Raw genomic sequence first — 14,129 nt, 5'->3', positions numbered from 1 at the left:
GGAAGAAAGGACACACAGGGACTACAAGTCCTTGTTTCTGAGCCTGGTCGTGAAGCCGCAGTTAACACTCCTAACCTCCCTCCCCCACTGCCCACCCGCATTCTCTTTGCCCTTATCTGGGCCTCGGTGGTTTGAGGTCCTTCACCCCCTAGGGGTGACCGGAATCTTCATTCACACAGGCCTGAATCCTTGGTGGGCCTGCCTTTTCGTTGTTATTGTAAACTGTTCTTTTACCCTAACTCTCACTGTGGCACTTGGAAGTTCTAAGAGGCACACAAGAGTCCCTGGGCTCTAGACCTAGCCTCCCTTGCCCCACCACGATTTCCCCCCATAAGCAGGATCCCTCATGCACCAGAGTAGAGGAGCCCCTCTCTGCCTGTTCAGTCTCAATTTCCAGTTCACTAGACCCGCTGTTGTCTCCTGGTGGAAGATCATCAGTCCCTTCGGGAGTCAGACCTCCAAACCAGCAGAGAGAATGCTCAGACCGGGCAGTAAGAATCCTGCAGTGTGCATTTGTCAGGCGTGACAGTGGAAGTAGCCACTCCCCTCCTGCCCCTCAGTCCCTGACCCGTGTGTTCAGCGTCAGGGAAGGAAAGAACCACATAGTGGTCTCTTATGAAAAGCAGAGTTTTAATATGGAGGTTCCTCAAAAACTTAAGCATAGAGCTACCATATGATCCAGCAATCCCTCTTCTGGGTATATACCAAAAAATCTGACAACACTTATTTGTAAAGAACATGTATCCCTAGGTTCAGTGCAGCATTATTCACAATAGCCAGGACATGGAAAGAACGTGAGTGTCCTTCGACAAATGACTGGATAAAGCAGATGTGATCCATATATACAATGGAATACTACTTGGTCACAAAAAATGATGAAATAAAACATTTGCAACAACATGGCTGGGTCTTGAGAGTGAAAGAAAGCAGATGGGAAAGGACAAGAACCATATGATTTCACTCAAAGGTGGGATATAAAACAGAAACAGCAAACGAACAAACGCACTCATAGACACAGACAGCAGTACGGTGGCTAGCGGAGGGGAATGGGCGGGGAAATTAGAAGGGGGGAAGGGGTCAAACGTGCGGTGATGAAAGGAGAAGAGACTTTGCCTGGTGGCACACAATACGCAGGTGATATATTATAGAATTTGTACACCTGATACTTATATAATGTTATCAGCCGACGTTACCCTAATACATTTAACTTTTTTAAAAAAGCATACTTTCGGCCCTGGCCAGGTGGCTCAGTTTGTTGGAGCATTGTCCCATACACCAAGAGATTAGGGATTCGATTCCCAGTCTGGGCACACACCTATGTTGTGGGTTTGATTCCCAAATGGAGTGTGTATGGGAGGCAACCAATTGATGTTTGTCTCTCACATCTTTCTCTCCCCACCCCCCAACTTCCACTCTTTCTAAAATCAATAAACATATTTTATTTTTAAAAAGCATGCTTTTATATGACAGGGAGGAAAGTTAGCACTCTCCTGGACAAGAGCAGAAGAAGCCCGTGGGCCTCGCAACACGCAGACCATTGAGGCATTGCAACCTACTTCGGGGCTCTTTCCACTTCTACTTACAGCCCCAAAGAAGGGCAAGTTGGGGCTTACACGGACATTCATACACCCGTGTTCATGGCAGCATTATTCACAGTAGCCAAAAGGTGGAAACAGCCCAGATGCCCGTCAGTGGGTGAGCAGACACATAAGATGGGGTATTTACACTCAATGGAATGGTATTCAGCCTTAAAGGAAGAACACCCTGACATGTGGTACTCCACAAACGAACCCTGCGGTCATTATGCTGAGAGAAATCAGCCGTGCGCGAAGGTCGCACATGGCGCAGTCCCACTGACACAGGCACGTGGCACAGTCAGATTCAGAGAGTGGAAGAGTGGTTGCCAGAGGCTGGGGGCCGAGGGAGCGGAGAAGCTGTTTTAGTCCGGGATGACGAGAAAGTTCTGGAGGTGGACAGTGATGACGGCTGCACCAGTGTGAATGTGCTGAATCCCACAGGGCTTCAGAATCACAATATGTGGAAAGTGGTTAAAACTGTAAACTGTACATCATGTATATTCTACCACAACAAAAAAAACCCTGATACTTTTTTAAAAAGCATCCCAGCTCTTGAGAGCGCTATGGTTCAACTGCCCAGGAGTGAGTGTTCAGAAGGGCCCTTCAATGAGGCCTGATGCCTCTAGGTGAAGGGGTATGTGGTAAAACCAGTGAGGCCCACGGGTGTGAGCCCTCTGCCACGTGAACAAGCCTGCATGGTGCCACGTTGGGGCTCAGCATTGGTCTCAGCTGTTGAGAGACTAGGCACCTGACCTATCAGTGGCTGCCAAGTCAGCCCATATTGTGGGACCCACGCATAACCTCCACCCCTGCCACCATGGCGGCCTAGCCCATGGACCCACTGAACAAACAGCGAGGTGCCACGGGGAGAGCCCAGCCAACCACAATTTCTGTTGACTGCTTTCCTATTTCTTTGCAAGTCTCATAACCCGAAGATTTAAATATGTTGGGTGGGTGATAATCCATTACAGTATCTTCACTGAAGCTCAAATTCTTTCCTGAACTTCTAGAAGGAGGTGTGGTTCTTCAGTGTGGGTCCATCTCAGGTCAGCCCAGGAGGGTCAATGTCAAGACTAAGAGTGCCCCAGCTCCTCTAGACCTTACTGAGGGCCCGAGCATTCGCCTACTGTTGGATTGGGCAACCCCTCCCAGGTTCATCAGTGGTTCCTGCTGTGCTTTCCCCCAGAGAAAACCTTGACTACCATGGGGTCTTATTCTCCCCCTGCTTCCCTCTTTCTCTGGCACTTTGCAGCCACCATGCACAGCTTGTGTGATCGATTTGCCCCCACCCATTTGGGAGTCATGGAGGGGCGGGCCACGGGAAGAGCTCCTCACCTTATTTTCTGACAGATACCATCAAAAGGGGGTTTGGTTTTACAGTCTAGTTAGTGTTTATACGTGGGGACTCACAGAAATTCAGAAAGCCTTCATATTCCCAGAATCCACTAACCCTTGCTTTTAATACCCACCCCCATGATTGGTCAGCATCATCTCTACTGTTGTATTTAACCAGTGTTTGAGTGAATTTGACTTCGTTGCTTCCAATTCCCTTGCTCACGCTTCCTTCTTACGTCAGAAAACTGAACTCATTCCTCCCTCCTGAGTTGTTTTCTTCTTCCCAGACCATGTCCTTCAGCACTTCTCTCAACTACGGCCTATTAGTAATATAATAAATGCTCTTAATCTTTGCCTGTAAATATCTTTATTTTTATCCCTGCTCTTTAACAGTTTAGCTGATTCTATCCTTCTAGAGGAAACTGTTGTTACATGGCCTTCCGGCTTCTAGGGTTCCATTTCAGAAGTCTATTATTTGTCCCTTTGTTGGCAATTCTAAAATTTTATATAGTACAGTTGTCAGCTGGTGACATTGAGCATTGAGAGGAAAAATAGGATAGATTAGAAAGGGATAGTGCATTTTAAACAGGAAGGAGCTCACCAAGAATAACCATGAGCAGCAGCCATGCAGGGGCTCTGCAATGGCCTCAGAGGTGTAGTTCCTGGGCTGGTCAGCGACCCCACTCTGAGGGATCCCTACTCAACGCCCACTCCTGGGGGCCACTCCTATTGCCTTCTTGGTATTTCTCAAACTTCATTACACAAAGAGCCATTAACATTCTCCTTGAATGCCCTGGGAGGGGGGGCAGTCTAGGGGCTAAACAAGCATGCACTGCCCCACCCCCACACACAGATAGAGAGCTCAGCCCACCCTCATCCCCTGGCTGGTGAGGCCCCTCTCTCAGGGATCTGCTCTCCCTGCTCTCAGCCCCACATCCTTCCACCCTCTCGGCGCTCCATCCCAGGACCCATCGATGTCTATTAATTTCTGGAACAAGCTCTGCCCTGTCTCAGGGACTTTGTTTGCATCCTTTGGGTTTGGAACTGTCTCTACCTGCCACCCCTACCTTCAAACAAGTATTAGTATGAGTGGCTCCTTCTCATTCAAGTCTTGGTTTGTCGGTATGTTACCTCCTCGGTGAGGCCTCCCCCAACCAAGCTCAAATTGTTCCCATGCCCACCCAAGCACCCCTCCCTCAGCGTGAGGGTGAGAGCCCAAAGGTTCATGTTTGCCATTATGATATGTAGATGATCAATAAAAGGTCAGGTAGACCCCCAGCTTAAAGGATTAAATCTAGCTTAGCTTTAACTCTGCTGCCTCCTAAACTCCCACTAAAATGTTTTTTTTTTTTTAATTATTTTTAAAGGCCCAAACTCACAAGGACAGACAACAGATGACGAAAGTCACATTTTGGAATCTGAAACTGATATCCAAGTGGCAATCCTCCTGGCAAGTCAAGACTGTAGGTGCCTACTAGGTAAGGGGATGGCCTGGGAGAGCCTGATTACTCCATGGAAAGCCCCCGGCTCAGGGAGACTCCGTGTGGTGTCGTTCTGGGGTGGAAGTTGGGACTCAGAGAGACCTTCAAACACCATCTCCACCACCCACTCACTTCCACTCAGGGAGAGCCCTCAGCCTCCAGCCCATTCAGTTCCAACACGTAATGCAGGACAGCAGCCCCTTCTCTAGGGGTTGCTGAGATGGTGGCACTAGTATGCACACCAATAATCCCTTAAGAGCCAGGTGATGGGACAGGGGTGACCTCGGGTCAGGTGCCTCAACTGCACCACAGGAACCCACTCTCGAAAGGAGCTGAAAATGGCATCACCCAGTGGGAGCCTCCCAGGGAAGTCAGCTGGCCCTTTGAGAACAAGGGATCAAGGGCATTTCTAAAGCAGCTGGAAGACACTACAATCACGGGCTATATTTAACCTGCTCTTAACTTTACACTGGTAACTACCTAAGGCCCTCCTAGGATATCCTCTTAATCAAGCTCTAGGGGGAGAGTTCCCTTCCACCTTAAAGCTGGGCTTCTCCAGGGCCACTTCCTACCCCTGCCTCATTCCTGTACCAACACCGCATGGAAACATTGATTCTCTGCAGCTCTCCCGATGCAGCTTGTTCCAGGATTTGTTCCGCTTCTCCAGGGACCGGCACAGGGAACCGGGGTTAGAACAGGGCAGGAGAGCCCTACAGGAAGCTTAACAAGGGCCAGGATGTAATGCTCCTTAATCACTGCCTTACCTGGCACTGGCTTTGTTGTACCTTTTTGGATCAAAGGCTGAGAGCAGCCAGGGAACTAAGCAAACCATAAGCAGGCTAAGGGAAATGAGCCTACCGTTGAGACCTCTTGCCCTTCCCAGGCTTATGGCCCACCCACTCCAGCCAAATTTGTAACATTGCGGGGAGGTTGCTTCAGAAGAAAAGTGGCTACAGTGACTTCTGTCAGTCTGGCTACTACAAAGGATTGTTACAAAAACCTCATCATGAACCTAATTAAAACATCCCACGTCAGAAGACTCTGTAGTTTTAGTGTGTATATGATGTCCCCACATACAATTTTTGCCATTTATATCCAAAATATATTTACTTCAGACACTTGGGAGAAACCTCTTGTGTTACCAGTAACAGACACTCTCACTTAGTAATCATCAAGGAATCAATCACAAGGATTTCAAGTAAACTGCTTGTTTATTAGCATTGGGACCGCAACGTAAGAGTTTCCAGCAAATATGCCGAACTGCAATGAAATGACAGAACAAGGTGAGATTCAGATCCGTGAATGGCAGGCTCTTATTTCTTCCACTCGTTCTTGTCGTAGTCCCACTTGGCAGAGAAGCCCTGGATCGGGTTGACCTTCATGTCAAGCATCCTCTTGGTCTGCTTGGCCACCCAGTCCTCTTCAAAGGTGTGCGGGATGGGGCCATACACTACAGTCCAAAACAACTTCATGAGGTAACACGGCTGTAACTAGTTGTTTCTAAGGCAATAGGCTATGTGTATCAGGTCCACCACAACACAACGGCAAACTAATCAGTGAAGTCATCTGCTGCTCAGCACCCATGCCCACGCAGATGCCAGTGGTTTCTGATTCTGGGCACTGACAACTCCTGATAGTTCCAAATTATTCCTTTGTTTGTAAGTGAGAAATTAAATACTTAAGCTCAAATCAGAACGTCTTCTCTATAGGACATAGGTAATAGGGTCTACAGGACAGCACAGAGCAAAAACAGAGCCAGCGGTGACTTGGGAGATCACAGAGATGGGCACAGGTCTGTAAACCCACGTCCACAGTCAAACCACAAGGACAGATTAAACCTACTCAGAATGGGGACACACTTCTGCCTGGACAGGAAGAGCCCGGGAGAGGGAGTACTAGAACGAGCAGGCAACCCCCACCCTAAGCAGAAACTATTAGGTCCTAAGTCCCAGAATCCTAGTTACTGACATGCAGTCCCTAAACAGCTGAAAAAGCCCTTCAATGAGTAAGTTTCCTCTCTTTGATCAAACATTCATGACATCATCTGCTGATAACTGCCTGGTAAGCAGATAAACAGTACTAAAAATGCGGCGTGCTGCATGTAGTGCACTACCAACCGGGTACAGCTCACCCCAAGTAAGATTCTGGCTTATACAACTTCAGTTCACACACACCTGATCGACAACCCTGGGATAGACCCTTTTGTGTGAAGGCCCCCCCATAGCCCACTCCCAGGCCCTGAAAGTCAAAGCTGTGCTGGCTAACTGCAGGTCTTGTGTTGCTAGGGGCTTTTACCTGAACCACTCCAGGCACAGCCTCTTCTCTCCCCCTACTCACCGTAGCGCTTTTCCCAGATCAGGATGAGAGCAGTGAAGCCGATGAAAAACATGGCGGCACCCACAACTGTCTTCCACTCATTCGTGCTCCTGTTCATTTCAGCGAAGCTCTCGTTGAACTTAATGCGATACACTGAGCAGAAAGGATGGCCGTTGGCAGGTGTAACAAGCTACAGGGACCAACTACTCCCTCGTCCACTGTGCTTCACCACTAGTCCCCGCAACACAGCAAGAGATAAACATGGAGAAATACAACAGAGGCCTGAGGCCGTAACATGCTCATGCACAAGCACACACAAGCTCTCACAGATGCATACAAGGGGCGAAGGAGGAGAAAAAATGCATGGAGTTTGCTTTGGGTAAATAAAAAAATAAATGAAAAACTGAAATTCTCCCTTACAGTGTAAGGGGCAATTCAATCCCACTATTTTCATTCCCCTTGCCTACCTGACAATGTTTTGTTGCCCTTCCACCCATAACTGACAGTAAGCCCAGCCCCACCCAGCAGAGGCACGGAGACACGGCACCTACATGCTGCACACTCGAATGACACACACTCAGCCACTCCACGTCCCTGTTCATGCCTCTCCCCAGAGGCTGGGGCCCCAGGGGCACAAAGGAGCCTGGGCAGAGTTCCAGCTAGCCAGCAAAGCACCAAAGCTGCACCCTGGGGCAGCCCCATAGAAACACCCCACATCAAGCCTCTAGTGCAGACTGGTCTCTGGGCAGCACCCCAGCCCTCATCACAAAGCAAAAATTCACTCTCACACTATGTGCCTGACTTCCCTTCGATACCCACATTCAACTTTTTCATCAATTGACAGACTGCTCCAGGGGTTCTTCTCCTTTTCTTTCAAGGCCTTCTGGCTGGCAGAGAGGTTCCTGACATGCGCCACATCAGGTAAAGGGTAGTCACGCCGATCGACATAACTCGGGAGAGCAAAGTCCTCACTCTTCACAACACCCCCTAAAAGGCAAAATGGAAAATATTTCAAAATTCACAAGTTACAAACAAGGTGGTACTTCTAAGAACCTAAATAAGCACATATGTGCACGCTCTGAAAGCCTGTCATCCCAGGGGGCTGCAGCTGCTGTTTCAAACAGCTGAAGGACTATCGTGTGGAACAGGAAGCAGGCCTGGCCTGTGTGGCCCAGACAGCAGCATGAGAATGGCAGGTAGACAGTTAACAGTAGCAGTTTTCGTCACAGCGAAACAGAAACCTACCAGGATCAGAGGCAGCACTCTTGCTACTAACAGTATTCGTGCAGAGGTAAGACAAAGGCTCCCAAGGTTCCCTGCCCTGGACCGAACTAAATGAAGGCCCTTCTACAAGGGACTCAAACTAATGAGGAAGAACAAAAATATAAAACTCATAAAGAAATACATGTTCAAAGTCGAGAAACAAAGATACATGAAAAGATGGTTACTGCAGCACTTTTTATTATAGCCAAAAACAACAACAACAAAAAACCCGTGGCCAACAGAGGATGGAGTTAGCTAGCTCCTTAGAAATGTGTGTCACAGAGCCATTCATTCATCTGTTCAACATATGTTTACTGACCACCTGCTATCTGCTAAGCATGGTTCTAGACATCTGAGATCATCAGTGAACAAAGCAAACACTCCTACCTACTGGCGACTACACGCTAAAGGTGGGAAACAAACATGACAATTACAGAGCATGTTAGGGAAGGAGTACTCTGGAAAAGAGCACATAGAGGAAGGGAAGCAGGGAGATATACGTATGGCAGGAACAACTCACAGCAGTAGAAAGCAGAGCCACATGTTCAAAATGGAGAAACAACGATGTGCTCAGCCAGTCACAGAATATCAGTTATTTTATTTTTCTTTTTAAAAGTGTAAATCGTGTATATATACTCACACTTAAAAACTAAAGACAGAAAACTCCTGGCAAAGTAAACTGAAGTTGTTATAAGCAGATGAGGAGAGGATGAAATGGGAATTTCTGCTCAAATAGGTAGAAATTCTAGTTCCTTCAAATGAACTATATTTGAACACCTATTACTCAAGCAAATGAACGTGTATTACTCAAGTAAAGAGGAAAAAAGTTCAGACAACAGAAAAGAAAGGAGTATTTTAATGAAGTCCTTCAAAAATCCTTCCCTTCCATTAGCTTAGTCCCAATGGTTAAAATCTCCCAAATCATGTTAACAGTGAAGTAAAACATTCAGCCTAAAGCAAAATATAATTTCTCTAGATATTTATATTTGCCATGCAAATAACTACCAATTAAATATTTATACTCAACTTTAACCTAAAAGGATCTGATATAAAAATGGCTAGAATTACTCTGCATTTTAGAATTCTAAGATTCTATTAAAATAATGAGTGAACTAAAAATAATGGTTGTACACCAGCACTCAGCTTACACAGGAATTATTAAAAATATGCCTAGTGAAGCCCTGACCAGCAGGGCTCAGCTGGTTGGGCGTCATCCCGCAAAGCGAAAGGTTGCCGGTTTGATTCCTGGTCAGGGCACGTGCCTGGGTTATAGATCCGGTCCCTGGTCAGGGCACATGTGAGAGGCAACCGATTAATGTTTCTCTCTTACATCAATGTTTCTCTCCCTCTCTTTCTCCCTCCCTTCCGCTCTCTCTAAAAATAAATGAATACCCCTAGCTGGTGTGGCTCAGTGGATTGAGCTCCGGCCTGTGAACCAAACAGTCGCCAGTTTGATTCCCAGTCAGGGTGCATGCCTGAGTTGCAGGTCAGGTCCCCAGTAGGAGGCACACGAAAGGCAACCACACATTAATGTTTCTCTCCCTTTCTTTCTTCCTCCCTTCCCCTCTCTCTAAAAATTAGTATCTTTTTTTAAAAATGATTAAAATCTTTATATATATATATATGCCTAGTGACGTCATAGCCTGACATTGTAGCACCATGCATTACACATTACACATGTGTTTGTGGTGACACTGGTGTAAACAAACCCACTGCACTGCCACTCATATAAAAGTATAGCCTGTATAACATTTTATAATAAATGACTATATTACTGGCTTATGTATTTACTATATTGTACTTTTTATCATTATAATGTACTCTTCCTATTTACAGAAGTTTTCTGTAAAACAGTATGCCAGCCCTGGCTGCTACATTTCGGTTAGAGCGTCATCCCATAGAGCAGAAGGTCATGGGTTCAATTCCCACTCAGGGCACACACCCAGGTTGCAGGTTCGATCCCCAGTGAGGACCCATATAAGAAGGCAACCAATTGATATCTCCCTCTCTCTCCCCTTCCCCCTACCCCTCCCTCTCACTCAAAAAAAGCAATGGAAAAAAATGCCCTCCTGTTAGGATAAAAAAGAAACAGAAACAGCATGCTATGCTACACTAGCGGCAGCCTCATATACCCCATGTTTGCCACTCTCTTGGTTACATCATTTTGTCTTGTGCTGGATTTAATCTCGCGTTGCTTTGTTCAGCGACATGCCGCACAGGCTTGTAGCCTAGGAGCAATAGGCTACACCATATAGCCTCGGTGTGTAGTAGGCTACCCCATCTAGGTTTATAAAGCCAGACACATTTGCCAGAATGTGTCCCATCCCAGTAGTTAAGGAGGGTATTACTGTAAATGCTCATAACCGTGAAGCACTCTAAGTATAAAACTGCATTTTCTAGAACAAGAACAGTTGATTTGTGATCTCAGGGCTGCCAGAGGTTCTTCAGCACTTTGAGCCTGGTCCCCCAGCAAATGGAGGGGAGTGGGGAGCAAAGGTTAACATACCATACATTCCTTTTAAAAAAGAGAAACAGCCAAGCTCTTGCATTCTAGTGAATGCTTTGTCATTTCTGTCTTCAGCCTAGATGGAATTTTGGCTAAGCTTCTGCGAGAAAAACTGGTGATTCTGAGCTCCCCTCACAATCAGATTTGTCACCACAAAAATACCCAAATTGACAACAGCAGATACCAGTGGCACTCTGTACTGTGCTACTATTTCATGTGAATAACAGTTCATGTATCAAGTATACAATTAGAAGTTAAAAATTAGAGACTTATCTAATGGACTGTAGTCTCCTTCATCTGCCTACTATATGCTAGAGATGCAGCAAAGAGTACGACCGGCAAGGTCCCCGGCCTCAAAAAGCTTGCGCTCTAGACGCAGAGACAGATGACACTCAAACACAGACGCAAACCCAGAGCATCGTGCTCTGAGGAAAAACAAAGCAGGGTGATGTAGGGTGGGGCATCTCTAGGACGGGGTGGTCAGGAAAGGCACTTCTAACATGACATTCCTACTGCAGGAGATGAGGAGAGAGAAGCAACCATCCACAACTTGGGAGCTGAGGCAGGAGGGACCAGGCTGACGTGCGTGCGTGAGGGACAAAACACCTTACCAACGGAGGCCGGGCCTCGAGCAAACAGGCGGGCTGGCTGGGCTGTTTGCTTCAGTATGATGTGATGAGATCAGAAGGGCCAGCCTCCAATCTTACTCTAGGCAGGGCTAGGCACTGGAGGGTTTCGAGAAGGGGCGGATTTGATGTCACTTCCGCAATCCCTAAGAGTAAGTCACGGTCAGCACCACTACAAGAAGACAGACGCTGGCTTCTTATGAAAAAGCAGAATGGTCAAAGGGACACAAAGGGACCTGGGGGCTGATGGAGATGCTGTGTGTTCTGACCGGAGTCGTCGTTACACACTGCGAGTTTGTCCAAATCCATAGAACACTACACCTAGGAAAGGTAATTTTACTTTCCATAAATCATACCTCAAACTAAACGAACAAAGCACTATCAGAAAACCAAAATGGAAACACAACGTGATCTCTGTCATAAGTGATCTCCCAGACTTCCAATGAAGGTGTTTCTTTAAGCATGTATGAAACAATAAATTTTCCTTCATTACTTACTTGTTTAAGTAACAGACATTTCAACAACACTCTGACTACAATGACGTTTTAGAGTCTGTATCCACTGTGTTATCCTGGGCAATAATATAGAGTATTTAAGAGAAGAGTATCACTAATTAAAGGACACAATTTCCAGGACAAATTCACGTAAAAAGCAGTTACAAAAATTACTGATTATGGAGCCCCTAGATGCATAAACCTTGCTCTCCAAGTTCATCACCCACCACTCAAGCCTTGCACTTGACCCCTCAGTAACATACCCTGCCAGGCTGATTTGCGTTTTGTCCTTTTGCTTACTTTCCCTCTGCCTGGAATGCCATTCCCCTCTTGAATGTGAGGTTTAACATGCTCACATTCAAGCAAAGCAAAGCCTCTCCCCCAGAAGCTTCCCCTGCACCCCAAGCCAGGCTAAGTGCTTCTCCTTAGGGGCCATCTGCTACTGAGCCATTTTCTTCATGTATCTGTCCCCCTCCAGATTGCAAACCTTCTTGTGGAAAGACTTCATATTTCATATTGTTTTTATTCTCAGCGCTTGACAGTGTCTGGTACATAGAAGATGCTTAATAAGTGCAAAACTAAAATTGCTTGCCAAGCACTGAACTAAGCTCTTTACATGTACTTCAGCTTAAGAAAACAAATTCCTAAACTTAAGTACCTAGTCCAAAACTAAAATGAGGTTAAACCCAGCTCAGGTTAGGAAGCTCAGGCTCTTTCCCTTCCACTATCCCAATAATGTAAACAGTACTAAAGGTAAATGGTTGGAAGTTTTTCTGGAGGGGAAGGACATCATTAAAATCAGGTACAGTGGAGAAGAGTTCTTGAAAGGGGTAGAACCCAAACTTGAAAAAAATGGGAGAGAAAGGGAAAGGAGAAAATACGGATATAAGCGAAGATCCAGGACTAGAATTCAAAGATTCATAAATACTCTTTAATCTATAACTGTGTCCCCTGTTAAAATATATATCCCTCCCCTAAACTCCCTCAGCAGCAGGATCAGAATCGCAGCCACCTGCGTTCGACGCTGCAGCACAGGGCCTTACTCGTAGTGGGAGCAAAATGAAATCAGTTCAGCCGACCTAAAAGCAAAAAAAGGCAACTTACCATGTGCTCGTACACACACTGAGGTGGAAATGGCTCGCTTGCCAACTAGGCTGAACACTCGGGCCGTCAACATCCTGAAAGACAAAAACGTACCCCTTCCCCATGAATGAGGGCGAATACCCATTAGGAACAATTCCTCCTTTGGCCCCAGTGTATCTTCAAAGTCAGTGCAATTCTGTCGTGTTCTTCTCCCCAGCATAAGTGATTCTTCGCTGACTCTGAATTCACAGAATAACCTAGGATAAAGTTTTTCTTAATAGTTAGCAAGTCTTTATGGAGCCTCATCATAAAACCGAGTGCCTTACACTTCAGGCAATTAGTAGAAAGTTGACTTCCTTAAAAACCAAAGAAAAAAATTTAATGTGGAGACTGATAAAGCTAGAAATGGTAAAGCACTGTGGCGCCATGAGGGGCTCCACTGTTTTGAGAGAAAAAGCTCAAGAAATTGTGGCATGTGCTTTCAACTTAGTATTTAGAAAGGGCAAATCAGGGAGAACGGCGGCAAATACCACTCCGGTCCAATTCCAATCCCTGCAGAGAACGGGTGACCTGCGTGACCCACGCCTCACCTGGGCCCTTCCTGATTCAGGTCCATCTCCCCTACCTACCTCTCCTCTAAAATTGCACATTTCCGGGGACTGGTGACAATGAATAGGATCCCCAACACCTTCAGAAAACACCACAACGGGGACAAAATAAACAGACATGACGTCAGAGCTGAACGCTCCACTGTCGCTCGTCTTTTCCCCCCAGACAGGCCCGCGCGTGGGTGGCCGCTGGGCGCCCTCCACGGGGGTAAGCGGAGCGCCTCTACTGGAGCCCAGTCAAACCCGGGGACGTCGCGTAGACGAGGTTGGGAAAGGTTAGAGCTAAGGCTGCACCCCAGGCCCCAGAGCCGCTCCCGGAAGGCCAGCAAAACGACCTGCCCCTTTTACCCGTGCCCTCGGCTAGCGGGCGCCCCAAGGTCAGAGCTCAGACCTTGCCGCCGGGCACGGCAGGGTAGGAAGAGCCGGGCCGGGTGTTTCTGCGCCGCACATCGGCCGCGAATGAGCGGGCCCTGAGTCCGGAGCCCCCCACCGGACAGGCCTCAATGTCAACGGGTCCGAAGGCCAAACACCGCTTCCTGCCAGTCCCGGGCCGCCGCGCCTCCGGCACTCAGGCCCGATGGCTTCCAGCCCCCGACCCTCCCCGGCCTCCCAGGGGCGCAGGCTGGCCACCGCTCGCCTCACCTGTCGCCGCCTCCCAGCCACAGCCCGCTACGCTCGCCGCGACCGCCCTCTACGGCCCGTCTGCTCGCGACCGGAAGAGAGAGAGGCCGCGCCGCGGAGCACCACGGGAACGCGGAGGACTCCACCTCACGCCCGGCCGCGCTGGAGGTCACTCGAGAGGGAGGGGGGAGGGCCGCGAACGTCGTAAAACGCCGGGCT

General features: G+C 47.7%; 1 protein-coding gene and 1 non-coding gene across 2 annotated transcripts; one reads left to right on the top strand and one right to left on the bottom strand.

The window, feature by feature from the left end:
• Positions 1-1,456: 1,456 nt before the first annotated feature.
• On the top strand, positions 1,457-1,581 carry LOC112300895 (U6atac minor spliceosomal RNA). The gene has a single exon (XR_002974441.1). It is a non-coding gene; the product is annotated as a U6atac minor spliceosomal RNA (small nuclear RNA).
• A 4,004-nt stretch (positions 1,582-5,585) lies between these two features.
• On the bottom strand, positions 5,586-14,084 carry COX4I1 (cytochrome c oxidase subunit 4I1). The gene is made up of 5 exons (XM_024556165.3): positions 13,932-14,084; positions 12,703-12,776; positions 7,529-7,696; positions 6,731-6,862; positions 5,586-5,843 (listed from the first exon to the last, which is right to left on the bottom strand). The coding sequence occupies exons 2-5, from the start codon at positions 12,773-12,775 to the stop codon at positions 5,707-5,709; spliced, it is 510 nt and encodes a 169-aa protein (XP_024411933.2). The 5' UTR covers position 12,776; positions 13,932-14,084; the 3' UTR covers positions 5,586-5,706.
• Positions 14,085-14,129: the final 45 nt, after the last annotated feature.

This window comes from Desmodus rotundus, chromosome 12 (assembly GCF_022682495.2).
Source record: "Desmodus rotundus isolate HL8 chromosome 12, HLdesRot8A.1, whole genome shotgun sequence".
NCBI lineage: Eukaryota > Metazoa > Chordata > Mammalia > Chiroptera > Phyllostomidae > Desmodus > Desmodus rotundus.
Note: the sequence above shows the minus strand (reverse complement) of the source record. Positions and strands in the feature narration are given on the sequence as shown.

Bases quoted from the DNA above. Each gene is read 5' to 3' on its own strand.
- COX4I1 (XM_024556165.3), bottom strand. From the start codon at position 12,775: ATGTTGACGGCCCGAGTGTTCAGCCTAGTTGGCAAGCGAGCCATTTCC. The intron at 6,863-7,528 runs GTGGGTATCGAA...CTTTCTGCTCAG, and splicing joins AATTGATGAAAAAGTTGAAT to TGTATCGCATTAAGTTCAAC. The intron at 5,844-6,730 runs GTGAGTAGGGGG...TTTGGACTGTAG, and splicing joins GATCTGGGAAAAGCGCTACG to TGTATGGCCCCATCCCGCAC.